The 27764-nt window shown below is 43.6% G+C and overlaps 1 protein-coding gene across 3 annotated transcripts in view; it reads right to left on the bottom strand.

The window, feature by feature from the left end:
• Window positions 1-27764, bottom strand: part of nr1h4 (nuclear receptor subfamily 1, group H, member 4) — a 125000-nt gene that overhangs the window by 85152 nt on the left and 12084 nt on the right. For 2 of the 3 annotated variants that reach the window (XM_072551979.1, XM_072551977.1), the window contains exon 3: window positions 13600-13962. In XM_072551979.1, coding sequence (XP_072408080.1) covers window positions 13600-13962 — 363 coding nt within the window. Of the gene's footprint in view, window positions 1-13599; window positions 13963-27553; window positions 27663-27764 lie in introns of those variants that run through there. The other variant, XM_072551978.1, reaches the window with a different exon arrangement.

Consider the following 27764-nt stretch of genomic DNA (forward strand, 5'->3'; position numbering starts at 1 on the left):
TTGCAGCTACTTGTCCAACCACACATATTACAGTTACCTGTCCAACTACACTCATTACAGCTACCTGTCCAACCACATCCATTGCAGCTACCTGTCCAACCGCACCCATTACAGCTACCTGTCCAACCACACCTATTACAGCTACCTGTCCAACCACACCCATTACAGCTACCTGTCCAACCACACCTATTACAGCTACCTGTCCAATCACATCCATTACAGCTACCTCTCCAATCACATCCATTGCAGTAATCTGTCCAATCACACCCATTACAGCTACCTGTCCAACCACATCCATTGCAGCTATCTGTCCAACCACACCCATTACACCTACCTGTCCAACCACACCCATTAGACTTACGTGCCTAGCCACACATGTTACAGCACCTGTCCAACTGCACCCATTACAGCTACCAGTCCAACCCGCACCCATTACAGCTCCCTGTCCAACCCGCACCCATTATAGCTTCCTGTCCAACCGCACCCATTACAGCTATCTGTCCAATCACAGTCATTACAGCTACCTGTCCAACCACACTCATTATAGCTACCTATCCAATCACAGCCATCACAGCTATCTGTCCAACCACACCCATTGCAGCTACCTGTCCAAACACACCCATTAAAGCTACCTGCCTATCCACACCCATTGCAGCTCCCTGCCAGGCCACACCCATTGCAGCTACCTGTCCAACCACACCCATTACAGCTACCTGCCTAGCCACACCCATTACAGCTACTTTTCCAACCACCCCATTACTGCTACCTGTCCAGCCACTCCCATTACAGCTACCTGTCCAACCACATCCATTGCAGCTACCTGTCCAACTGCACCCATTACAGCTACCTGTCCAACCACACCCATTACAGCTACCTGTCCAACCACATCAATTACAGCTACCTGTCCAACAACACCCATACCAGCTACCTGTCCAACCACACCTATACAGCTACCTGTCCAACCACATCCATTACAGCTACCTTTCCAACTGCACCCTTTACAGCTACCTGTCTGACCCGCACCCATTACAGCTACCCGTCCAACTGCACCCATTACAGCTACCTGTCCAAACACAGCCATTGCAGCTACCTGTCCAACCTACACCCACTACAGATACCTGCCCAACCCGCACCCATTACAGCTACCTGTCCAGCCACACCCATTATAGCTACCTGTCCAACCGGACACAGTATAGCTACCGGTCCAACCACACCCATTACAGCTACCTGTCCAGCCACACCCATTACAGCTACCTGTCCAACCGGACACAGTATAGCTACCGGTCCAACCACACCCATTACAGCTATCTGTCCAACCTCACCCATTACAGTTACCTGTCCAGCCACATCCATTAAAGCTACCTGTCCAACCACACCCATTACAGCTACCTGTCCAACCGCACGCATTGCAGCTACCTGTCCAGCCACACCCATTACAGCTACCTCTCCAACCACACCCCATTACAGCTACCTGTCCAACCACACCCCATTACAGCTACCTGTCCAGCCACACCCATTACAGCTACCTGTCCAACCACACCCCATTACAGCTACCTGTCCAACCACACCCATTACAGCTACCTGTCCAACCACACCCCATTACAGCTACCTGTCCAACCACACCCATTACAGCTACCTGTCCAACCACACCCCATTACAGCTACCTGTCCAACCACACCCATTACAGCTACCTGTCCAGATACACTCATTACAGCTACCTATCCAACCGTACCCATTACAGCTCCCTGTCCAACCGCACCCATTACAGCTACCTGTCCAACCACAGCCATCACAGCTACCTGTCCAACCACATCCATTATAGCTACCTGTCCAACCACACCCATTACAGCTACCTGTCCAACCACATCCATTGCAGCTACCTGCCTAGCCACACCCATTGCAGCTACTTGTCCAACCACACACATTACAGTTACCTATCCAACCACACTCATTACAGCTACCTGTCCAACCACATCTATTGCAGCTACCTGTCCAATCGCACCCATTACAGCTACCTGTCCAACCACACCCATTACAGCTACCTGTCCAACCGCATCCATTACAGCTACCTGTCCAGCCACATCCATTACAGCTACCTCTCCAACCACATCCATTGCAGAAATCTGTCCAATCACACCCATTACAGCTACCCGTCCAACCACATCCATTGCAGCTATCTGTCCAACCACACCCATTACACCTACCTGTCCAACCACACCCATTAGACTTACGTGCCTAGCCACACATGTTACAGCTACCTGTCCAACCTGCACCCATTACAGCTACCTGTCCAACCACACCCATTACAGCTACCTGTCCAGACATACCCATTACAGCTACCTGTCCAACCACAGCCATTAAAGCTACCTGCCCAGCCACACCCAATACAGCTACCTGTCCAACCACACCCATTACAGCTACCTGTCCAGACATACCCATTACAGCTACCTGTCCAACCACAGCCATTAAAGCTACCTGCCCAGCCACACACATTACAGCTACCTGTCCAACCACATCCATTGCAGCTACCTGTCCAACCGCACCCATTACAGCTACCTGTCCAACCACACCCATTACAGCTACGTGTCCAACCACATCCATTGCAGCTACCTGTCCAACCACACCCATTACAGTTACCTGTCCAACCACATCCATTGCAGTACCTGTCCAACCACACCCACTACAGCTACCAGTCAAGCCACACCCATTGCAGCTACCTGCCTAGCCACACCCATTGCAGCTACTTGTCCAACCACACACATTACAGTTACCTGTCCAACCACACTCATTACAGCTACCTGTCCAACCACATCCATTGCAGCTACCTGTCCAACCGCACCCATTACAGCTACCTGTCCAACCACACCCATTACAGCTACCTGTCCAACCGCATCCATTACAGCTACCTGTCCAACCTCACCCATTACAGCTACCCGTCCAACCACACCTATTTCAATACCTGTCCAACCACATCCATTACAGCTACCTCTCCAACCACATCCATTGCAGTAATCTGTCGAATCACACCCATTGCAGCTATCTGTCCAACCACATCCATTACAGCTACCTTTCCAACTTCACCCATTACAGCTACCTGTCCAGCCACATCCATGCAGCGACCTGTCCAACCACATCCATTGCAGCTATCTGTCCAACCACACCCATTACACCTACCGGTCCAACCACACCCATTACACGTACCTGCCTAGCCACACCCCTTACAGCTATCTGTCCAACTGCATCCATTGCAGCTACCTGTACAACCACACCAATTACAGTTACCTGTCCAACCACATCCATTGCAGCTACCTGTCCAACCACACCCATTACAGCTACCTGCCTAGCCACACCATTACAGCTACTTGTCCAACTACACCCAATACAGTTACCTGTCCAACCACATCCATTGCAGCTACCTGTCCAACCACACCCATTACAGTTACCTGTCCAACCACATCCATTGCAGCTACCTGTCCAACCACAGCCATTGCAGCTACCTGTCCAACCAAACCCATTTACAGCTACCTGTCTAAACACACCCATTACAGCTCCCTGTCCAACCACAGCCATTGCAGCTACCTGTCCAAACACACCCTATACAGGTACCTGCCTAGCCACACCCATTACAGCTATCTGTCCAACCACATTCATTATAGCTACCTGTCCAACCACACCCATCACAGCTACCTGTCGAATCACACCATTACAGCTACCCATCCAGCTACACCCATTACAGCTACCTTCCAACCAAACCCTTTACAGCTACCTGTCCGACCACATCTATTATGGCTACCTGTCCAACCACACCCATTACAGCTACCTCTCTAACCACACCCATTACAGCTACCTGTCCAACTACACCCATTACTCCAGTCCCTGGAAACACCCCTGTCGGGGCAGCAGGAGGCTAAGAAGAGAAATGGGATGTTGTTCCTCATAGCGAGAGGTTTTAAGTACCGGAGCAGGGATGTCTTGCTGCAAGAGTACAGGACTGTGGTGAGACCATAGCTGGGATACTGTGTAATTTCAGTCTCCTTATCTGAGGAAGGATGGTCTGGCGTTAGAGGGATTGCAATAGTGGATTACCAAACTGATTCCTGGGATGGTAGGACTGATGTGTGAAGGGAGACTGGATCAGGTAGGATTATAGGGTTTGGAAAAATGTAGGAGGTTCCCATAAAAACCTATAACATTCTATTAGGACTAGACAGGGCCAACACAGGGAGGAAGTTCCTGATCACCGAGGAGTCTAGAAGCAGAAGTCACAGTTTATGGATATGAGATGAATTGAATTGAATTTATTGTCATATGTACCGAGGCAGAGTGAAAAGCTTTGTCTTGCGAGCAATACAGGCAGGTCACAGAGTTAAGTAGCATAGATAGTAAATAATAGGGAAACAGCGGCAAAAATAAAAACACAGGGACAAGCAAATTTTATGAGTTTGTGAGTCCATTCAGTATTCTTACAACAGTAAGGTAGAAACTGTTTCAAAGCCAGCTGGTGCGTGTGTTCAGGCTTCTATACCTTTTCCCCAATGGTAAAGGTTGTAGGATGGGATGGATCTTTGAGAATGCTAGCGGCCTTTCCTTGACAGTGGGCCTGGTAGATAGATTCTATAGATGGGAGGTTGGCCTTTGTGATTATCCGGGCCAAGTTCACCACTCTCTGTAACCCTCTCTGATCTTGAGTGGTACAGTTTCCATACTAGATAGTGATCCATCCAGACAGAATGCTCTCGATGGTGCACCTATAAAAGTTGGCGAGGGTATTCGCTGTCATACCAAATTTCCTCAGCTGCCTGAGGATGAAGGGACGTTGTTGGGTCTTTGTAGCCAGTGCACCCACAGGAAGAGTCCAAGAAAGCTTGTTGTGGATGACCACTCCCAGGAGCTTGACACTCTCCACTTGTTCCACCTCTGTGCTGTTAATGTGTAGGGGGGACATGAGTAACATCCCACCGAAAGTCAATAATGAGTTCCTTGGTTTTGCCAGCATTGAGAGCTAGGCTGTTCTCAGTGCACCATTTTTCCAGGTCTTCCATCTCCCGTCTGTTACCTGTTTTGTCGCCATCTGAGATTCAACTAATTATGTTTCATCAGCGAACTTGTAAATGGTATTGGTCTGGTATTTGGCGACACAGTCATGGGTATACAGTGAGTACAGTACGGGGCTGAGCACACACCCCTGGGGGGCTCCAGTGTTAAGTGTCAGTGACGATGAAATATTGTCCTCAATCTTCACTGGTGAGGAGAAATGTCTCTGCCCAGAGAGTGAATGTTATCAAGAGGATGTTATATATCGTTCTTAGGGTTAAAGGGATCAAAGTGTATGGGAGCGAAAGCAGGAAGAGGGAACTGAGTTGCATGATCAGCCATGATCATGCTGAATGGTGGAGCAGGCTCAAAGGGCTGAATGGCCTAATCTTGCTCCTATCTTCTATGTTTCTCTGTTTCTATCTGCCATCAGCAACAAATATCCATTTCAACATCTGTCCATGGATATTAAAAGCCCTTCAACTTCAAACATGAGAGAAAACTTTGGCAACTAGTCACCTATAAATCTATTGTCACAAACAGAAGCCCCACGGCTACGAATCTCTCTTTGGTTGATGGAGATAACATCTTGTCTACGATGGTTAAAATGAACTGGAATAAACTTGGCTTCACTTCAGATCACAGCTTGTTGATTCAGGAGTTGGATGGGAGAGGGGGGAGATGGTGGAGTGGTGGTGGGTGGGCAGTGTTGGGTATGATAATGGTGCCAATGTTTGTCACCTCCCCATGAGGCAGAGTCTTTAGCCTGTGTCATGGCTCCCCGAAGGAGGGAATCCATTGGCGCAGGGGCCAGCACAGCCATCAGGTTAGCTGGACTCAGTGGAACACGTTTGTCAGAGTCAGCAGCTGAGGATGAGCCCACTGCAACTTGTGGGAAGAATGAAGAAGCTTTTGAAGGGAGAGAGAGCACGACGGAGGGATTGCTTTTCGATTTTTCAAGCAACAAGTCTGGACTGGTGGAGACTGAGGGGAGACTTGATAGAAGTCTGTAAGATCATGAGATGCATAGATAGGGTCAGAATCCTATTCCCAGAGTTTCAATGTCTAATACTAGGGGACGTGCATTTAAGGGGAAGGGTTAAACGAGTTGTAAGAGGCAGGTGTTTCACCCAGAGAGTGCAGGAGTCTGGAACATACTGCTGGGGTGGTGGTGGAGATAGATGTGATAGGGGCTTTCAGATAAACACATGAATATGCAAGGAATGGAGGGATATGGACCTTGGATAGAACGGATTAGTTCAGTTCGTTGTCATGTTCGGCACAACATCATGGGCCACAGGGCCCATTCCTGTGCCGTGCTGTTCTATGTTCTATGTTCTCGGAGCCACCTGGTCATGATGGGTCAAATAGCTTCCTCTTGCACTGTACCAAGTCTCATGGAATCACAGAATCATTCCATAAATCAGTCCATGTAACCTTCCAAACCTCACAGGAATTTGTCTTGCGTGTTTGAGAATTGAAGCAAGTTGTTATAAAGCAGCTAGCAGTTGTAAGTTAGAGTTAACAACTCCAGCCATGTTTGCTACAACTTGCACTTAAATAGTGCTCTTCGTGTAATATTACATCCCAAGGAGCTTCATGGGAGCATTAACAAATAGAAATTGACACTGAGCCAAAGAACATGACTGTGGGTGAAATGACTAAATTGAAGTTTTTGCATAGTTTTTTAAGGAGCAAAAGAAGAGAGAGACATAGATTGAGGTGTTCAGGGAGGAGAGTCCAGAGCTTACAGACTGAATGGTTGGAGATATGGTTACTAACAGAGAGAAGAGATATAATGTGTGCATGCACAAGAAATAAAGAGGGTGTGCGTGTGCAAGAGAGGCAGCGTGTGTGTACGTGAGAGGGAGAGAGCACATGAGTGGCAAAGGAAGTCAGCAATACACAAGAGGCCAGAGTTGGAGGAGGGTGGAGATGTCAGAGGACAGTGCTCACAGAGATATCGAAGGAGGAGTGAGATCGTGGACCAAATTAAACAAAGGTTAATTGCAACCAAAAACAGAAATCACTGGAGAAACTCAGCAGGTCTGACAGCATCTATGGAGAGAGAAACAGAGTTAATATTTCAAACCCAGTGACCCTTCATCAGACTGGATTCTGGAAAACTCTGTAGGGCTGCGGACCAGTCGCTGGACTTGAAATGTTGGAACGCCCAAGTTTGCCAGCAGCTTCTGATTCTGCTTGTTTCAGATCTGTAGTATCTGCAGTATTTTTGTGTTATAAAAGGTGCATTAAGCACTTGCATGGGGATGTTTCAATTTCTGTGAAAAAATATCTCACCTCATCACAACGATTCTGTTCCTTATCTAATTTTGCGATTATGTGCCTCCTCCTAATGGTTTATATGAGGCATGATTAATGATGTCATTGATCAAAAGCAAATTACTTTTCATTAATTAATACTGCATCATGCTCTCATTTTTGCCCCAATAAAGAGATAATCCCGTTACATTATAATGCAAGTCCTTGACAAGTAAAATAGATAACTTCCCATCAACTTAAATTCACATGAGGGAACACTGATCCCTCATGAAGTTTCACTGAGTTTTATTTTTATAGAGTTCCAGCACAGACAAAGCCATTGATCTCAACAGGTCTATGCTGATATTTTTATTCCAACATATGACCCAGTAATTAATCTTCCCCAAATCTTGCCTTCTGTTCCATTCTCTTTTGTGTGTTTATCTTGTATCTAATCTAATCTTCAATAAATAATGTTCACCTCCAACTTTTCCTCCAGCAGCCAGTTTCACATTAACACTAAAGAACTATCTCCTGTGCTCCCTGCTGGATGAATGAGTGATTATCTTATATTTCTGGACCTGCACTTTGGAATAATACACAAATGACATTTTTTTTTAATTGGATGTTCCTGGATCCTAATCACATTGTTGCTTCTGGAAGCTTGCTGGGTGAAAATTGGTTGCCATGTCTCCTACATTACAACAATGACTCCAAATTGAAAGTGCTTGCTCTTCATAAAGTGCTTTATGCTAGGAGAAGAAAGACAACTTGTGAGGCCTTGGGATTTTTTCAAAGTTGGAACAATAGAAGCAGCCTGAATGGGTGGGATCTAACTAGACCCCCTCAAAATATGTTAAGATGGTAGCCTAGACTCTTACTTTTTCTTATTTTAAAGGGAAATGTAAAATGGAGTATTCCAGGTGCAATTCGATTGGTCAAACTACTCGATGTTAAGCAAAACACAATTTATTCAAACATTATTGTTAAAATATAACAAAAGAAAGAAGAAAGCAGAATAACTTAACTCCACAGTTAACTTAAAACTCCATGGAAAACTTAACAGAATAATGGAGTCAGTAACTATTACAAATTAACTGTTCCAATATAGTGACATCTCATAAACAAATGCTGTGACAAAAAGTCAAATTCATGAATTAGATTTTGTCTCACATGGAATCCAGCAGCCCAGGAAGAGAACCCCCAGCTTGTGGCTGTAATTGAGAGAGGGAAATGCAACTATCACTTCTTCAAGTTCAAAGCAAACTAAAAATCCTAATCTGTAAGAGTTAGATCCCACCCATTCAGGCTGCTTCTATTGTTCCAACTTTGAAAAAAACCCAAGGCTTCACAAGTTGTTTATCTTCTCCTAGACTGCTCTCTACCGATCCCTATTCCTGATGAAGGGCTTATGCCCAAAATATCAACTGTTCCGCCCCTCGGATGCTGCCTGACCTGCTGTGCTTTTCCAGCACCACACTTTTCGACTCTGAATTCCAGTATCTGCAGTCCTCACTTTCTCCCAGTCACTACCTGTCCCCCCAATCTCTCTCTAAAAGAAACCAGGACAAAGCACACCTCATTAAGCCATAGCATCGTCACATTTAGGGTCACATTAACAAAAGGAGAAAGAAATAATGGATACTTATTCGTATTCCCATGAGTATAGAACATTAAATAGAAATGTTAGAGAAGTTCAAATTTTTGAGCAGGTACACAGAAAAAAATTTACTTTTATCAGGACATCCAGAATAAGGGGCCATCATCTTAACCTTACAGTGAGACCATTCAAGATGGGGATCAGTAAACACTTACTGACACAAACGGTATTGGAAATATGGTGTGAAGTCCTTTGTAAAAATTTCTGGAGACTGCATGTCAATAGCAAATTTAAAACCCTGATTGATAATCTTTGTCAGACAGGCTATTAAAAATTATGGAGCCAAGAAAGCAAATGGAGTTAGATTGTAAACAAAATAGAGTCAGAGTCATAGAGATATACAGGAGAGAAACAGACCCTTCAGTCCTACGCTTCCATGCTCACTAGATATCCTAAATATAGTCCCATTTGCCAGCACTTGGCCTATATTCCTCTAAACCCTTCCTATTCATATACCCAACCAGATGCCTTTTAAATGTTGTAATTGTACCAGCCTCCACCACTCCCTCTGGCAGCTCATTCCATACACGTACCACCCACTGTGTGAAAAAGTTGCTCCTTAGGTTCCTATTAAATCTTCTCTCTCACCATAAACCTATGTCCTCTAGTTTTGGACTCCCTTATCCTGGAGAAAAGACCTTGTTTATTTATCCTATTTGTGCCCCTAATGATTTTATAAACCTCCATAAGGTTCCCCCCTCTGCCTCTGACACTCCAGATAAAATAGCCTCAGCCTATTCAGCCTCTCCCTGTAGCTCACACTCACCAAACACTGACAATGTCCTTGTAAATTTTTTCTGAACCCTTTCAAGTTTAACAACATCTTTCCTCTAGCAGGGAGACCAGCATTGCATGCAGTGTTCCAATAGTGGCCTAACCAATGTCCTGAACAGCCACAACATGAGTTCCCATCTCTGATATTCAACACACAAAATGGAAATTGCTAGAGAAACTCAGCAGGTCTGGATGCATCTGTGCAGAAAGGAAGAAAACTCAACGTTTCAAGTCTCGTGACTCTTCTTCAGAATCCCAGATGCCTCAGACTTGCTGAGTTTCTTCAGTAATTTCTGTTTTTGTGTCAGATCTTCAGAATCTGCAGCTCTTTGGTTTATTTTGGAGTTGTGATATGGGTGAGCTATGATCTAATTCAATGAAGAGGGCAGAGTTAGAATACAGCTAGCATTGAGGATAAATACCAACACACAGTGGTGGTACCAAACGTCTACCTGTGTTTTGACCTGTCTGTGATTCAACGTTAGACTATATAGACACATTCAATTATATAGTGTAATGGAAGGTGATTCAAGGGGAGGCAATTGCCTAGTGATATCATCACTGGACTGTTAATACAGAGCTCCAGGTTCGATCCCACTACGGCAGCTTGGGGAATTTGAATTCAACAAAAAATCTGAAATTAAGAGTCTGTTGATTACCATGAAATAATTGGAAATCCAATCCCATACCAATATGGTTGACTCGTAACTGCCCTCGGGGATGGGTAATAAATACTGGTCTAGTCCACAATAACAGTATCCAAACAATCAACGAAACACAGTGTCTGTTACAAGTCTTCCTGACCCTTTTGTCAATTTTTGTTCTTCGGGTATCTAGGAAAATTATTTTGAAAATAATAATTTGAAAAATTATCACTTAAAGCTCTAAACTTTGCTCTTTCTTGTTCCCCACAATAATCCAACATCATTTAAACATGAATGTGAAATGGTCCATTTTGCCAGGAAGAATGAAAGAAATTAATATCATCTAAATAGCAACAGATGGCAGACCTCTGAGATGCAGCGGGATCTGGGCGTCCTAGTGCATGTATCACAAAAGGTAATGTTCAGGTATAGCAAATAATTAGAAAAACTAATAGAATCTTATTGTTTATTTTGAGGAGGTGTGAATGCGAAAAGAGGAAAGTTATGTATCAGTTATCTAGGACATTGCTCAGAAGATATCTGGAGCATTGCTTACAGCACTGACCTCCTTATATAGGGAAGGATGTGAATATGTTGGAAAAGCTCAGGGAAGGTTCACTGGGCAAATACCTGGAAACAGGTTGTTTTATGTGGAAAGGTTGGACAGACTTGCATCCACCAGATTTCAGTAGAGTAAGAAATGTCTTGATTAAAAAATAAGATCCTGAGGGGTCATGAAAAGGCAAATATGGAGAACATGCTTCATCTTGTTGGAGAATAGATGTCACAGCTTGAAAATAAAGGGTGGCTGCTTATGACAGAGATGAGGAGAATTTTTTCTACCAGTGAATTTTTGGAAACTTTCTTTCTCAAAAATGGTGGATGGAGAATCTTTGAATATTTTATGGTAGATATGGTTAGATTCTTGAAAAACGAAGGGGTGATAGGTTATCACTGGGGCGGGAATCAGCTCTGATCTTATTGGATGGCAGAGCAGACTTGAGGGGCTGAATGGCCTATTCAAGCATGTATATTGTGTGATCTCTTTGTTTAAGGGAAAATATATAAAGGTATTGGAAACAAGCAGAGAAGGTTCACTAGACTAATACCTAGAAGGGGTACATTTTCTTAGGAACAAAGGACATTAGAACAGGAGTAGGCCATTCAGCCCCTCAAGCCTGCTCCACCATTCATTGAGATGATGGCTGATCTGTGGCCAAGCTACTATACCTGCCTTTGGCACATACCCCTTAATACTTTTGCTGAACAAAATTTTATATACCTCAGATTTAAAATTAACAACTGATCCAGCATCTATTGCCATTTATGGAAGAGAGTTCCAAACCTCTCCCATCCTTTGCGTGCAGAAGTGTTCTCTAACATCTCTCCTGAACGCTCTGGCCCTATGCCCCTAGTTCCAGAATCCCCAACCAGTGGAAATAGTTTATCTTTATCGACCCTGTCTTTTCCTGTTAATATCTTGAAAAATTGAATATCTTGAAGGTGTGTAAATCACATGGATCAGATGGACTACACTCCAGAGTTCTAAGGGCAACAGCTGAAGAGATAGTGGAGGTGTTAGTGGTGATCTTTCAGGAATCGCTAGAATCAGGGAGGGTCCCAGAGGGCTGGAAAATCACTAACATGACACCCCTGTTTAAAAATGGAGCAAGGCAAAGGAAGAAAATTATAGACCAATTCGCCTAACCCCGGTCATGGGTAAAATCCTGGAATCCATTGTGAAGGATGAGATTTCTGAACACTTAGCAGTATATGGTAAAACAGGGCAAAGTCAGCATGGTTTCATCAAGGGGAGGTCATGCCTGACAAATCTGCTAGAATTCTTTGAGGAAGTAGCAAGCAGGTTAGACCAAAGAGAGCCAATGGCTGTTGTCTACCTGGACTTCCAGAAGGCCTTTGACAAGGTGTCACACAGGAGACTACTGAGTAAGATAAGGGTCCACGGTATTAGAGGCAAGGTGCCAGCATGGATAGAAGCTTGGCTGTCTGGCAGAAAGCAGAGAATGGGGATAAAAGGGTCCTTCTCAGGATGGCAGCTGGTGACAAATGGTGTTCCACAAGACTCAGTGTTGGGACCACAACTTTTCACTTTATATATTAACGATCTTGCTGAAGGAACTGAGGGCATTCTGGATAAATTTGCTCTTGATATAAAGATAGGTAGAGGGACAGGTAGCATTGAGGAGGTGGGGAGACTGCAGAAGGATTTGGGCAGGTTAGGAGAGTGGGCAAAGAAGTGGCAGATGGAGTACAATGTGGGAAAGTGCGAGGTCATGCACTTTGGTCGGAAGAATAGAGGCATGGAGTATTTTCGAAATGGGGAGAAAATTCAGAAGGCTGAAGTGCAAAGAGATTTGGGAGTTCTAGTCCAGGATTCTCTCAAGGTAAACTTGCAGGTTGAGTCAGTTAGGAAGGCAAATGCAATGATGGCATTTATTTTGAGAGGACTTAAATATAAAAGCAGGGATGTACTTCTGAGGCTCTATAAGGTTCTGGTCAGACCACATTTGGAGTATTGTGTGCAGCTTTGGGCCCCATGCCTCAGGAAGAATGTACTGGCCCTGGAGCATGTTCAGAGGAGATTCACGAGAATGGTCCCAGGAATGAGAAGCTTAACATATGAGGAATGGTTGAGGACTCTGGATCTATAGTTGATGGACCTTAGAAGGGTGAGGGGGGGATCTAACTGAAACTTACAGAATACTGAATGGTCTGGACAGAGTGGATGTTGGGAAGATGCTTCCATTGGTAGGAGAGACTAGGACCTGAGGGCACAGCCTTAGAGTAAAGGGAAGACCCTTTAGAATGGAGATAAGGAGTAACTGCTTCAGACAGAGAGTGGGGGATCTATGGAATGCATTGCCATAGAAGGCTGTGGAGACCAGGTCATTGAGTATATTTAAGACAGAGAGAGATAGGTTCAAGTATCAAGGGATCAAAGGTTACCGGGAGAATGCGGGAGAACAGCATTGAGAATCATATCAGCCAGGATTGAATGGCAGAGCAGACTCGATGGGCTGAATGGCCTAATTTCTGCTCCTATGTCTTATGGTCTTACTTCGATCAGACCATCCCTTAACCTTCTGAATTCACGAGAATTTTTGGGAAATAGTTGGATGGATTGAGCTGGTTTTCTGCAGTTTGGAAGAACACATTTTATTAATACTTGGACTGAAAACGTACACAATAAGAAACTGTCCTTACCTTTGCAGCCCTCACAGGTGAGTGCATTGTAATGATATCCTGAAGCCTTGTCACCGCACACAACACACAGCTCATCACCTTTCAGCTTCCCAGACAGAGAGCCCAGCCTGGATTTCTTGGTAACCGTGATGTCACACTCATCCATGTCTTCGTGAAAGATGGTGTCACAGGAAAGTTTCTTAGCATCATACATGGCTGAGGAGTACCAGGCGTCAGAGTACTGGGTGTAGTAGTTGTTGCTGGGGTAATAAGGATTGGCAATGGAGCACAGCTGCATCGATGGTAGAGATGTGCTTGAATATTGAGCGTAGGCAGATGCATCTGGAACTTGCAGGGATAGACTGGGTTGGTCTGACATCACATCTTAATTTTAAAACGTTAGTGAGAGAAAGAAATGCAGTCAGTTAGGATGCAAGCAAAAGCGGTCACAGAAAATGGTCATCCAGCCCATTGTGTTAGTGACAGCCCTTGGAAAGAACAATGAACCTCATCTCTCCCTCTCTCTCTCTCTCTCCACAGCACTGCAAATTTTCCCTTTTCATATATTTATCCAATTTCTCCTTTGAAGTTACTTCTTGAGTTTGTTTTTAGCTTCATTTCAGACTGTGCATTTCTCAATCTGTAAAGAAGGAACTCCTTATTTATGCTGTGGATTTTCTTTTGCCAATTATCTCTAAACCAAGTGGTTTCACTGAAACAGTGTGGAAACAGGCCATTTGGCCCAACAAGCCTACACTGACCCACTGAAGAGTATCCCACCCAGACCCATTCCACTACCCTATTACTCTACATTTACCATTGACTAATGGACCTAGCCTACCCATCCCTGAACACTATGGGCAATTTAGCATGCCCAATGCCGGTGAAAGCAATAACTCCTGAATAAGTAATTTAATCACTTCATTCTATTGTCTATTTAAGCTTCCCTTAACCTTCCCTCCTCCAAGGAGAATCCCAATCCTTCCCTCCTCCAAGGAGAATCCCAATGTCTCTTTCCAAACCTCAAGGCCTACATCCATTGCGCCATCTTAGCGAATCGTCTCTGCACCTTCTTCAAGACATTAGCATCCTTCCCAAGGTATGGCAACCAAAATACTGGCCTTTACTGCGAGGGGTTTTGAGGTTGAAAACAGAATAGCCTTGTTGCAAATGTGTGTTAGTGAGGCCATACCTGGTGCACTGTATACTATTATGGACCAGATCCCCCCCACCCCCCACTCCTCGTCCCCCGCCCCACCAAAGGAATTCTCGAGATATAACCTCGACCCAAACTTTTATATGTATTTGAAGGCGAGTTAAAGTGTTGTGTTCCAGATGTGATTTGGTTGGTCCACCGTTAGGCTTTATTCTTAAACACAATTATAATACAAAAGGAAAGGATTAGCATTACTTTAGTTCTATTGAAATGCTTAACAAGAGAATGTATTATTTAATCACTAATCATTAACTGTTCCAATATCAGCAACATCCCACAAAGACACCGCTTGGCAAAAATGCAGTTCAGCTAAACAATTCCAGTTCTCACGTGCTGTCTCTCTCCAGCCGATAAGAAAGAAACAATCTGCCCCTTTTGATTTTGAAAAGAAAGCCTCACCGTCTAAAACTTCACTCTAAGCAGAGGACTCAAGCTTTCACCTCCAGGAGCCAACCAAATTGAATTGAATTGGAATTTATTGTCACGTGTACCGAGGCACAGTGAAAAACTTTGTCTTGCGAGCAATACAGGCAGGTCACAGAGTTAAGTAGCATAGATAGTAAATAATAGGTAAACAGCGGCAAAAACAAAAACACAGGTACAGGCGAATGTTAAGATTTTGTGAGTTGATTCAGCATTTTAACATCAGTCAGGTAGAAACTGTTTCGAAACCGCTGGTGCGTGTGTTCAGGCTTCTGTACCTTCTCCCCGATGGTAGAGGTTGTAGAAAAACATTGCCAGGGTGGGATGGATCTTTGAGAATGCTGGCTGCCTTTCCATGACACGGGCCTGGTAGGTGGATTCTATAGATGGGAGGTTGGCCTTTGTGACTGTCTGGGCCAAGTTCACCACTCTCTGTAACCGTCTCTGATCTTGAATGGTATACATAGAACATAGAACATAGAACAATACAGCACAGAACAGGCCCTTCGGCCCACGATGTTGTGCCGAACTTCTATCCTAGATTAAGCACCCATCCATGTACCTATCCAAATGCCGCTTAAAGGTCGCCAATGAATCTGACTCTACCACTCCCACGGGCAGCGCATTCCATGCCCCCACCACTCTCTGGGTAAAGAACCCACCCCTGACATCTCCCCTATACCTTCCACCCTTCACCTTAAATTTATGTCCCCTTGTAACACTCTGTTGTACCCGGGGAAAAAGTTTCTGACTGTCTACTCTATCTATTCCTCTGATCATCTTATAAACCTCTATCAAGTCACCCCTCATCCTTCGCCGTTCCAACGAGAAAAGGCCGAGAACTCTCAACCTATCCTCGTACGACCTACTCTCCATTCCAGGCAACATCCTGGTAAATCTTCTCTGCACCCTCTCCAAAGCTTCCACATCTTTCCTAAAGTGAGGCGACCAGAACTGCACACAGTACTCCAAATGTGGCCTAACCAAAGTCCTGTACAGCTGCAACATCACCTCACGACTCTTGAATTCAATCCCTCTGCTAATGAACGATAATACTCCATAGGCCTTCTTACAAACTCTATCCACCTGAGTGGCAACCTTCAAAGATCTATGTACATAGACCCCAAGATCCCTCTGTTCCTCCACCTGACCAAGAACCCTACCATTAACCCTGTATTCCGCATACTTATTTGTCCTTCCAAAATGGACAACCTCACACTTGGCAGGGTTGAACTCCATCTGCCACTCCTCAGCCCAGCTCTGCATCATATCTAAGTCCCTCTGCAGCCGATAACAGCCCTCCTCACTGTTCACAACTCCACCTATCTTTGTATCATCTGCAAATTTACTGACCCACCCTTCGACTCCCTCATCTAAGTCATTAATAAAAATTACAAACAGCAGAGGACCCAGAACTGATCCCTGCGGAACTCCACTTGTAACTGGACTCCATGCTGAATATTTATCATCTACCACCACTCTCTGACTTCGACCGGTTAGCCAGTTTTCTATCCATAGTTGCCATACCAGGTAGTGATACATCCAGACAGAATGCTCTCGATGGCGCACCTATAAAAGTTGGCAAGGGTCTTCGCCGTCATACCAAATTTCCTCAGCTGCCTGAGGAAGAAGAGATGTTGTTGGGCCTTTGTAACCAGTGAGTCCACATGAAGAGTCCAAGAAAACTTGTTGTGGATGACCACTCCCAGGAGCTTGACACTCTCCACTCATTCCACCTCTGTGCTGTTAATGTGTAGGGGGCATGAGTAACAAATCCTCCAATGAACTGAAAGCAAAACTAAAAACCTTCCTGGGTCTGTGTGAGTGTTGACTCCACCTACTCATGATCCTTTTGTCTGATTTTAAAAAATAAACACTGAGGGAGAACTCAAAAGCTGTTTACCAGCTGCCTGTTGGAGGCTGCCATTCCAATAGCACAATGGCAATCCCTCTCTGCAGGAGAACCAGCACAAAACACACCTCTCTTAAAGGGCACAGCCCCCACATTTAAGTAAGGAAAGTTCCTAAGAGATTCACGAGGCAGAATCCAGGGCTGAAGGAACATGACTTATCAAGAACAACTAAGCAGGTTAGGTTTTTATTCACTCGCGTTTCAACAGACAATAGATAATAGGTGCAGGAGTAGGCCATTCTGACCTTCAAGCCAGCACCACCATTCATTATAATCATGGCTGATCATCCTCAATCAGTATCCTGTTCCTGCCTTATCCCCATAACCCTTGATTCCACTATCCTTAATAGCTCTATCCAACTCTTTCTTGAAAGTATCCAGAGACTTGGCCTACACAGCCTTCTGGGGCAGAGCATTCCATACACCCCCCTTATTTTTAAACTGTGTCCTCTGGTTTGGGACTCACCCATCAGTGGAAAATGCTTCCTGCCTCCAGAGTGTCCAATCCTTTCATAATCTTATACGTCTCAATCAGATCCCCTCTCAGCCTTCTAAACTCAAGCATATACAAGCCCAGTCGCTCCAATCTTTCAGCGTAATATAGTCCCATCATTCCGGGAATTGACCTCGTGAACCTACGCTGCACTCCCTCAATAGCCAGATTGTCTTTTCTCAAATTTGGAGACCAAAACTGCGCACAATATTCCAGGTGTGGTCTCACCAGGGCCCTGTACAGCTGCAGAAGGACCTCTTTGCTTCTATACTCAATTCCTCTTGTTATTGAAGGCCAGCATGCTATTAGCTTTCTTCACTGCCTGCTGTACCTGCATGCTTGCTTTCATTGACTGATATACAAGAACACCTAGATCTCTTTGTACTGCCCCTTTACCTAACCTGATTCCATTTAGGTAGTAATCTGCCTTCCTGTTCTTGCCACCAAAGTGGATAACCACACTTTTATCCACATTAAACTGCATCTGCCATGCATCCGTCCACTCACCTAGCCTGTCCAGGTCACCCTGTATTCTCCTAACATCCTCTTCACATTTCACCCTGCCACCCAGCTTTGTGTCATCAGCAAATTTGCTAATATTACTTTTAATACCTTCATCTTTTTCATTAATGTACCTTGTAAAAAGCTGTGGTCCCAGCACTGATCCCTGCGGCACACCACTGGTCACCGCCTGCCATTCCGAAAGGGAGCCGTTTATCACTACTCTTTGTTTCCTGTTAGCCAACCAATTTTCAATTCATGTCAGTATTTTGTCCCAAATACCATGTGCCCTAATACCTCCTATGTGGGACTTTATCAAAGGCTTTCTGAAAGTCTAGGTATACTACATCCACTGGATCCCCCTTGTCCATCTTCAGAGTTACATCCAGAAGATTAGTCAAGCATGATTTCCCCTTCATGAATCCGTGCTGACTCTGACCTATCCTGCTACTGCTCTTGAGATGTGTCGTAATTTCATCCTTTATAATTGACTCCAGCATTTTTCCCACCACTGAGGTCAGACTAATTGGTCTATAATTCTCTGTTTTCTCTCTCCCTCCTTTCTTAAAAAGTGGGACAACATTAGCCAACCTCCAATCCATAGGAACTGATACTGAATCTATAGAACATTGGAAAATGATCACCAATGCATCCACAATTTCTAGAGCCACCTCCTTCAGTACCCTGGGATGCAGACTATCAAGTCCCGGGGACTCATCAACTTTCAGACCTAACAGTCTCTCCAACACCATTTCCTGCCTAATATAAATTCCCTTCAGTTCAGGTCCCTCAGCCACTATTACATCTGGGAGATTACTTGTGTCTTCCCCAGTGAAGACAGATCTGAAGTACCAATTCAACTCTTCGACCATTTCTTTGTTCCCCCTAATAAATTCACCCATTTCTGTCTTCAAGGGCCCAATTTTAGTCTTAACCATTTTTTTTCTTTTCACATACCTAAAAAAGCCTTTACTATCCTCCTTTATATTTTTGGCCAGTTTACCTTTGTACCTTATTTTTTTCTTTGCGTATTTCCTTTTTAGTAATCCTCTGTTGTTCTTTAAAAGCTTCCCAAACCTCCGATTTTCCACTCATCTTTGCTAGGTTATACTTTTTCCCTTTTGTCTTTATATGGTCCTTAACTTCCCTCATCAGCCACAGCCACCCCTGCCTCCCCTTAGGATCTTTCTTCCTTTTTGGATTGAACAGATCCTGCATCTTCTGCATTATGCCCAGAAATACCTGCTATTGTTGTTCCACTGCCATCCCTGCTAGGGTATTGCACCATTGAACTTTGGCCAGCTCCTCCCTCATAGCTCCATAGTTCCCCTTATTCAACTGAAATATTGTCACTTCCGATTCTACCCTCTCCCTTTCAAACTACAGATTAAAGCTTATTCTATTCGAAGAATGAGAGGTGATTTTATTGAAACTTACAGGATTCTGAGTAGGCTTGACAGGGTGGATGTTGAGAAGATGTTTCTACAACTGGGCAATCGCAAACTACAGGTCGTCAGAATGAGGGGCTTTTAAAACTGAGACGTGAAGGAATTTATTCTCCAAGGGAGTGGTAAATATCTGGAATTCCCTTCTCCAGAGAGTTGCCGAGGCTGGATCACTAAGTATTTAAGGACAACGTATCTAGATTTTTGAAGTATCATTGTAATTTTTCTATTGTTTGTTCTCGAGATGTAGGTGTCACTGGTTAGGCCAACATTTATTGCCCGGGGGCAGTTAAGAGTCATCAACATTGCTGTGGGTCAGGAGTCATATATAGGCCAGACCAGGGTAAGGATAGCAGTTTCCTTCCCTAAAGGACATTAGTGAACCAGGTGGGGTTTTCCAACCATGAACAATGGTTTTGTGATCATCATTCCAGATTTTTGTTAAATTCACAAATTCCACAGACTGCCATTGTGGGCTTTGAATGCATTTCCCCAGAACACAAAAGAGGAGTTGAGGCATATCATGGTGAATGGTGGGATAGGCTTAAGGGGCTGAATGGCCTACTCTTGCTCCATCTTACTCACAAATAATGTTCTTTTTTATCAAATTAATAGAGTTGGGTCCCAATTTTATCTTATCTAAGTCTCATTCGCTTAGACCGAGTTAAAGTCAGGCCCTCAGACCTGCTGGTGTCCAAACAGTCATCGCTCTAACCTAACGTTAATATTAGATCAAAAAAGGAACAATGTTGCATGCACACCTTCATGGTTCCAATGCACACAACCTCTCAAAGCACGTCACATAGCAAGTTCAGTTTTGACGTTTTGGTGTCTAAGTGATGAAACAGTCTGCTTGGTGATTCATGACCGCAGTGAGTGAGCAAGTGGCATTATAGAATTAAACTGGAGAATGTGGGACACCACACACACACACACACACATAGACACACACACCAACACACGCACACGCAAACATACACACACACAGACAGACACACAGAAACAAGCACACACACATGGACAGACACATACAAACACACACACAGACAGATAGATACACACAGACACACATACACAAACACAGACACACACAAACACACACAAATACACACACACACAGACACACACACACATACGCACACACAGACACACAAAAACACACACACAGATATACACAAACACAGACAGACAGACACACAGACATACACACAGACACACATAAACACACACAGACACGCACAAACACACACACAGACACACACACACGCACACACAGATAGTCACATATAGACACACACACAGACAGACATACACACACGTACACACAGACAGATGCACACAAACACACACACAGACACACACCAACACACACACCGACACACACACCCACACACACAGCCACACCCACCCACACACAGACGCACAGACACAGACAGACACAGTCACACACACGCACACAGACAGACACAGACACACACACCCCAATACATTCACGCGCATACACATATATACACAAATATACACACCCACACAGAGATTATACACATATATGCAAATACACATATACACACACACATACATTCACACCTACAAACATTCACACATAGACAGACACATGCACATGTACACCCAAAGACATGTACTCACACACACTGAAGCTCACAAACATTCATATATACACTCACAGACACACACATATACTCGCCGATACACACAAACACACACACACACACAACAACAAACATACAGACACACAAACACACACAGATGCAGTCACACACATGCACCATTCCCAATAAAACCACGAACTATCAAAATCATCCTACAGTTGAAGTGGAAGTTTCCGAGACCCTGAATGGTGTAGGTTACGGTGGAAAATTTGGGAATATTGGATGAGTGAGGCCCTTCTTGGCATCGAAACCAAAGAATCTCATTCTCCAACCAAAGCCCAAACATTGCAATAGGATTCACTGTCATGAGCAGAGAGAGACCGATTGGCATGGACTAGCCTCATTATTATGCCACACCTCACTGGGAGGGTGTACTGGAAATCAAGCTCCACTATTCCTGCAACCATCACAAAAGTTTCTAAAAATACACAAAATCCTCATTTTGCTTGATAGATGGACTCCAGGCTAACAGAAAACATGGGTCAAGTTTCTGTACTTAACGAGAAAAACATTACAGGGCAGTACATGTTGTGCCAACCTGTGAAATTAATCTGATGCCCATCATTCCCTTATTATCCATATGTATGTCCAATGCCTATTTAATTGCCCTTAACATCGGCGAGTCTACTACTGTTGCACACAGGCCATTCCACGCCCACTACTACTCTCTGAGTGAAGAAACTATCCCTGATATCTGTACTAAATCTATCACCCCTCAATTTAATGTTATTTCCAATCGTGTTAGCCTTCACCATCCAAGGAAAAAGGCTTTCACCATCCACCCTACCGAACCCTCTGATTATCTTATACACCTTGATTAAGTCACCTCTCCACCTTCTTCTCTCCAACGAAAACAACCTCAGTTCCCTCAGCCTTTTCTCATAAGATCTTCCACTCCATACCAGGCACCATCCTGGTAAATCTCCTCTGAACCCTTTCCAAAGCTTCCATATCCCTTCTAATAATGCAGTGATCAGAACTGTACACAATACTCCAGATGCAGCCTTACCAGTGTCTTGTACAGCTGAAGCAAGACTTCTTGGCTCCGAAACACAATCCCCCTACCAATAAACGCCAACACACCATATGCCTTCTTAACAACCCTACCAACCTGGTAGCAACTTTCAGGGATTTATGCACCTGGATACCGAGATCTCTCTGTTCATCTACACTGCGAAGATTAGCCATTAGCCCATTACTCTGCATTCCTGTTACTTCTTCAAAGTAAAAAAAATTATTACAAATAAGTAGATCAAGTATATTTAAGGCTGAGCCAGACAGATGTTTAATCAGGAAGGGAATCACTCATATGGAGAAAAATGCAGCAAAGTGGAATTGAGGATTATCAGATCAGCCATGACCTCACTGAATGTGAAGCAGATTCGATGGGCTGAATGGCCTACATCTGCTCCTCCATCTTATTTTCTTTATCCTGAGAGTGCGACTCCTAATTTTAAAACAGGGCCCCTGATTCAGGACTCCTGCCCAAGAGGAGACATCCTTTTCATATCCACCTGGTCAAATCTATTCACTTCAATCAGCTCACTCCCCCCATCTTGAAACTCCAGGGGAAACCAGCTCAGTCTGCCCAATCTTTCCTCATCAAACATTTCAGGGATCAATCCACTAAACCTCCCCAAACCCCCTCCAATACATTTACATCCTTTCTTCATGAGACCAATACACACAGTATTTGACATGTAGTCTCATCAAAGCCCTGAGTAAATTGAGGGATATTGGCCAAGTGCTGGCAGGTGAGACTAGGTTTGGTTGGGATATCTGGTCGGCATGGATGGGTTGGACTCCAAATCATGACTGTGTAAATGAAGCATAGCATCCTTAATTTTATGTTAAATGCCTCGTTTAGTAAAGGGTAACATCTGATTAGCCTTATTAGAGTCAGAGTCATAGAGATGTACAGCATGAAAACAGACCCTTCAGTCCAACCCGTCCATGCCAACCAGATATCCCAACCAAACCTAGTCTCACCTGCCAGCACCTGGCCAATATCCCTCAATTTAAAATTCTCACCCTTGATTTAATTCTTGGCAGTGATCATCTATAGCTCTCTGCACCACACACACTTTGAGACCTCGACAACCCATTTTCTTTGAGACTCCCAACAATTTGTTAAATCATAACTTCACCTGTGTGGCTGATTCTACAGTTGCTGAAGCAACATGGTCTGGAATTCACAGCCAAAACCTCACAGGTTTGCTTTCCACCTTTAAGACGTCTCTCAAAACCTGCTTTTTGGCAATGCTTTTGGTGACCTGACTTAATATCTCCATCTCTGGCCTTATGTCTAAAGTTCTCAATAATAATTTTATTATATTAAATTATAAGCATGATAATAAAAATACAAACTGTTGTTGATTTGGACATTACCTTCGAATCTTCACTGTTGCTGAATGAATACTTGTTAGTTAACTCTTCAGACCTCATACACAGGAACACTTCAATCCGTCTGTACCTCAGAATTCTGCTGTCGGTCTTCACTTCATCAATACTCTGACTTTACATTCTTCCTATCTCGGTGACAAACTTTTCACCTTCTCACGTTATACTCCATCTGCCAGATTTTTGCCCACTTACTCAACCTCCTATGTCTTCTTCACAATGTACTTTCCTCCCCATCTTTGTGGTTCTTGGGAATTTAGCCACGGTGCCTTTGTTCCCCTCATTTAGGTTATAAGGAATTACATTCATTACATCCTGACTTTTAGACAAAGACCCATTTCTACAGGGTCTCTGTTTTCTGCTACCAATTGACCAGTCAATCTTCCATTCATGCTAATATGTAACCCCCTACAATATGAGCTTTTGTTTTGCAATAATCTTTGATGTGGCACCTTATCAAATGCCTTCCAGAAATCCAAGTACACTACATCTATTGTACCTCCGAGCCGTTTCACCGCAGCTCCTTCAAAGAGTTTCAATAAGTTAGTTAAACAAGATTTCCCTTTTACAAAACTATGCTAACTCACCCTGATTATCTTCATGTCTCCACATGCACAGCTGTAATCCCTTCAGTGATGAATCCTAACACCTCCCACAAGAAGATGTAACTGCTTGACAGTTTCCTGTTTTCTCCTCCCCTCCCTTCTTGCTACTTTCCAATCTTATGGAACCTTTCTTGAGTGGAAGGAATTTTGTAAAATTAATACCAGCACCTTTACTACAATGTTTCAGACTCTAGAATAAAGTCCATCTGCACCTGGAGATCTGTCAGTCCCCGGTTTTCCATCAGTGTGTTTAGTCAAACATCTCATGTGATCATAATTTCACGAAGCACTTCTCTGCCTGGTTGACAGCAATTATTGGAATTTTGTTTTGGACAGAAGCAAAATATTTATTCATTTAAACTGCCATTTCCTTATTGTCTATTCTGGATGGATATCTTTTATCTGAAACCTGAAAATGTCTAGAAACCAAAGGTCTTTTTGAAAGCTGATGTAAAAAGTCATAAATGAATCTGTAGACAGGCTGAATTCACGTCCTTTAGAATCTTCATTCCTCGGTCTTTTCAGGTGTATTTGGGCCAAGCAAAGATTTTTTCCAAAGGGGATAGAACAGACCCGATCAGACTCGAATAGACCCATTGGGTAAGAGTATCTGAATATTGAAAATATCCTTTCACAAAAAGCAGTTTATCCCGAAGTTTCTAGATAAAGGATTCCCGATCTGTATTAACTCCCCATTCACACTGTCTGAGCGATCAACATTCACTTCACTTACCCTTTCCCATTTCCAATACCTGTTGAAATTCTTCCTATCCATTTTACATTCCTTTCACACACCAATTTCTTCCATCTGATTGCCCAGGTGGTCATTCTTTGCTGTTCTTTATATTCTGACTAACAAGCTGACCTAACACAGAAACTGCTGGAGAAACTCAGCAGGTCTGGCAGCTGCTGCCATTAATGTTTCGCGTCTAGTGATCCTTCATCCGAACTGAAGACTTTCCGAAGAAGACTCAAAACGTTAACTCTGTTTCTCTCTCCGCATTCGCTTCTCCAGTAATTTCTGTTCTTCTCTCACAATTCTAGCAACCAATGTTTTGTGTTATTATATTTATCAGACCTTCCATTCAATATGGCATAGTTAGATGCCTTTTCCCTTAAGTTTGATGGTTTCTGTAATTCTTTAGTTAACCATGGATGGCAGGAGCTTTGTAGAATTATTCTTTACAAAAGCATTATATTGTTCTGAGTATTCTGAAATACCGTTTAAATGACTGTGTCTCTATTGATCAATCTCCTAATTGAGTATCCCTGTTCACTTCAGTCTACCTGCTCACACAGTTACCCTTATTTAAGTTTAAAACACTGGTCCTGGCCCCAGTCTTCTCCCTTTCAAACTGGTTGTAAAATTCAGTCAAGTTGTGGTTGCTGCATAAGTATCTATCTACACCCTTAACTTTGAGATTGTTAATTAACCCCATCACACTTCACAATACTGTATCTGATATAACCTTCTCCCTGGTTGGTTTTAAATCTTTCTGTACAAAGGAACAATCTTGAAAGCATTCCACAAACTCCTCATCCAGGCTGCAAGTACCAAATTAAAGTCATCCATGCTTATTGCCATCACTTTATCACAAGTACCCAAAATTTCTTCTTGTAGACTTTGCCCCATGTAAGGTTCACTACTGGGGGGCCTGTAGACCAGTCATGTTAGTGAGTTCATTCCTTTACTATTCCTCACCTCCATGCTGCGCTCTGATCTCGTGAATTAAGGCAATCTTTAACTATTGAGCAAATACCAGCCTTGACTAACAGTCAACCTTTACTGAGCTTGCTATTTAATTCCATGTCATATATCAGTCAATATTCAGGATTCACATCTAGTCACCCTGCAACCATGTCACCATACTGGTTACAGGAGTGTATTTATTCACTCAAATGTATGCGATTAATTCATTTTCTTTGCTACAAATCCTATGCACATTCAGATACAGAGACTACAGTCTTGCCTTTATATTATCTAGGTCTTGATTACTTGTGTCTTCCCAGGTTGTATGTTTCTGCATCAATCTGCCATCCTCTGCACTATATTTCCATAAGATCGTAAGACATAGGAGTGGAAGTAAGGCCATTCAGCCCATCGAATCCACTCCGCCATTCAATCATGGCTGATGGACATTTCAACTCCACTTACCCACGCTCTCCCCATAGCCCTTAATTCCTTGCGAGATCAAGCATTTATCAATCTCTGCCTTGAAAATATTTAACATCCTGGCCTTCCCATATTACATTTTACTGTTACCTTCTATCTACTCTTTGATATTACAGAATATCCTGAAAACTAACTGTAAAAGATTCTCAGTATACTGAATAAATATTTGAAATGCATTTTCTTGAAATCCTTTTCTTCAACTTGAGAGTTTTACTTCGAGCAATTGGCTCGAAGATGAGAAATTTATTTTCATTGACCTTTTTACACATAAATAGGCCTCAACTGTCTTGAAGTAGAAGCAAAGCACTGTGGCTGCTGGAAATTGAAAATAAAAGCAGAACATGCTGGAGAAACTCAGCAGGTCTGAGAGCATCTGCAGAGACAGCAACAGAGACAATGTTTTGAGTCCAAGATGACTCTTCTTCAGAATTGAAGGGTGCTGAAAAGTAATATTTCTTAGGGTCCAGAGAAAACAGTAGGAGGTGCAAGTGGAACAGACAGTGAGGGTTTCACCCCATCCACTTGCCCCGAGTTTGTAAGGGTTTGCTCTCAGCAGATTTAACCCAGTTTCTGCTATGAACATTCATTAACACCTATTCTGCATCTATATCACTCCTCTACAGCTATCAGTACTCCCTTTGCCTTTTCCTCTGGTCCCTCACCATAGGCTCCATTTGCCCTTCCTTTGTCAATGTGATAAAAGCCAGCACTTTGCCAACACCTTTCTGTTCCAAAGATGTCACTCTGGAATCAAAACATTAACTCTGTTTCTCTCTCCACAGACGTTGCCAGACTTGCTGAGTTTCTCTAGCACTTTCTGTTTTTGTTCCAACTCCCTACAGCACACCTACAGGCAGGATCTTTTCGCCTGAAACGCAACTTCCCTCCTTTATGAAATAAATAAACCTTGACAATGAAGGAGCAATCTGTCGTGAGGGAACGTATTGTACAAGAAAGCGTTTCGAAAACGGATTTACCACGCAATCAAAATCAATCTGAAGTCATTCTGAAAGCTGGTAATGCAGTTGATACAGTTGAAAGGGTTAGTCATGTTAACAATCACTACCTTCCGGCTCAGCTTACACTGCTCAGTGCTTAGTGCAGGCTGGTCATATATATTCAGGTTTCTATTCCTACCTTTCCCAGTCTTCATTCTCCCAGCTCTGTGGCAGATGTGACTGTAAAATCTCCTTCAATGCCCACAGCCTTGAACAAACATCTGGGTGATCCCAGAGACCCCCTTACTAACAGCTGAGAAGCAACTCCTTCCGAAATAAAGAGGAAGGCGATGCCTACATATGGGAGGCTGTGACGGAAAAAAATCCTCCTCCAGCAAACTACATTTAAT

Source organism: Chiloscyllium punctatum, chromosome 32 (assembly GCF_047496795.1).
Source record: "Chiloscyllium punctatum isolate Juve2018m chromosome 32, sChiPun1.3, whole genome shotgun sequence".
Classification (NCBI taxonomy): domain Eukaryota; kingdom Metazoa; phylum Chordata; class Chondrichthyes; order Orectolobiformes; family Hemiscylliidae; genus Chiloscyllium; species Chiloscyllium punctatum.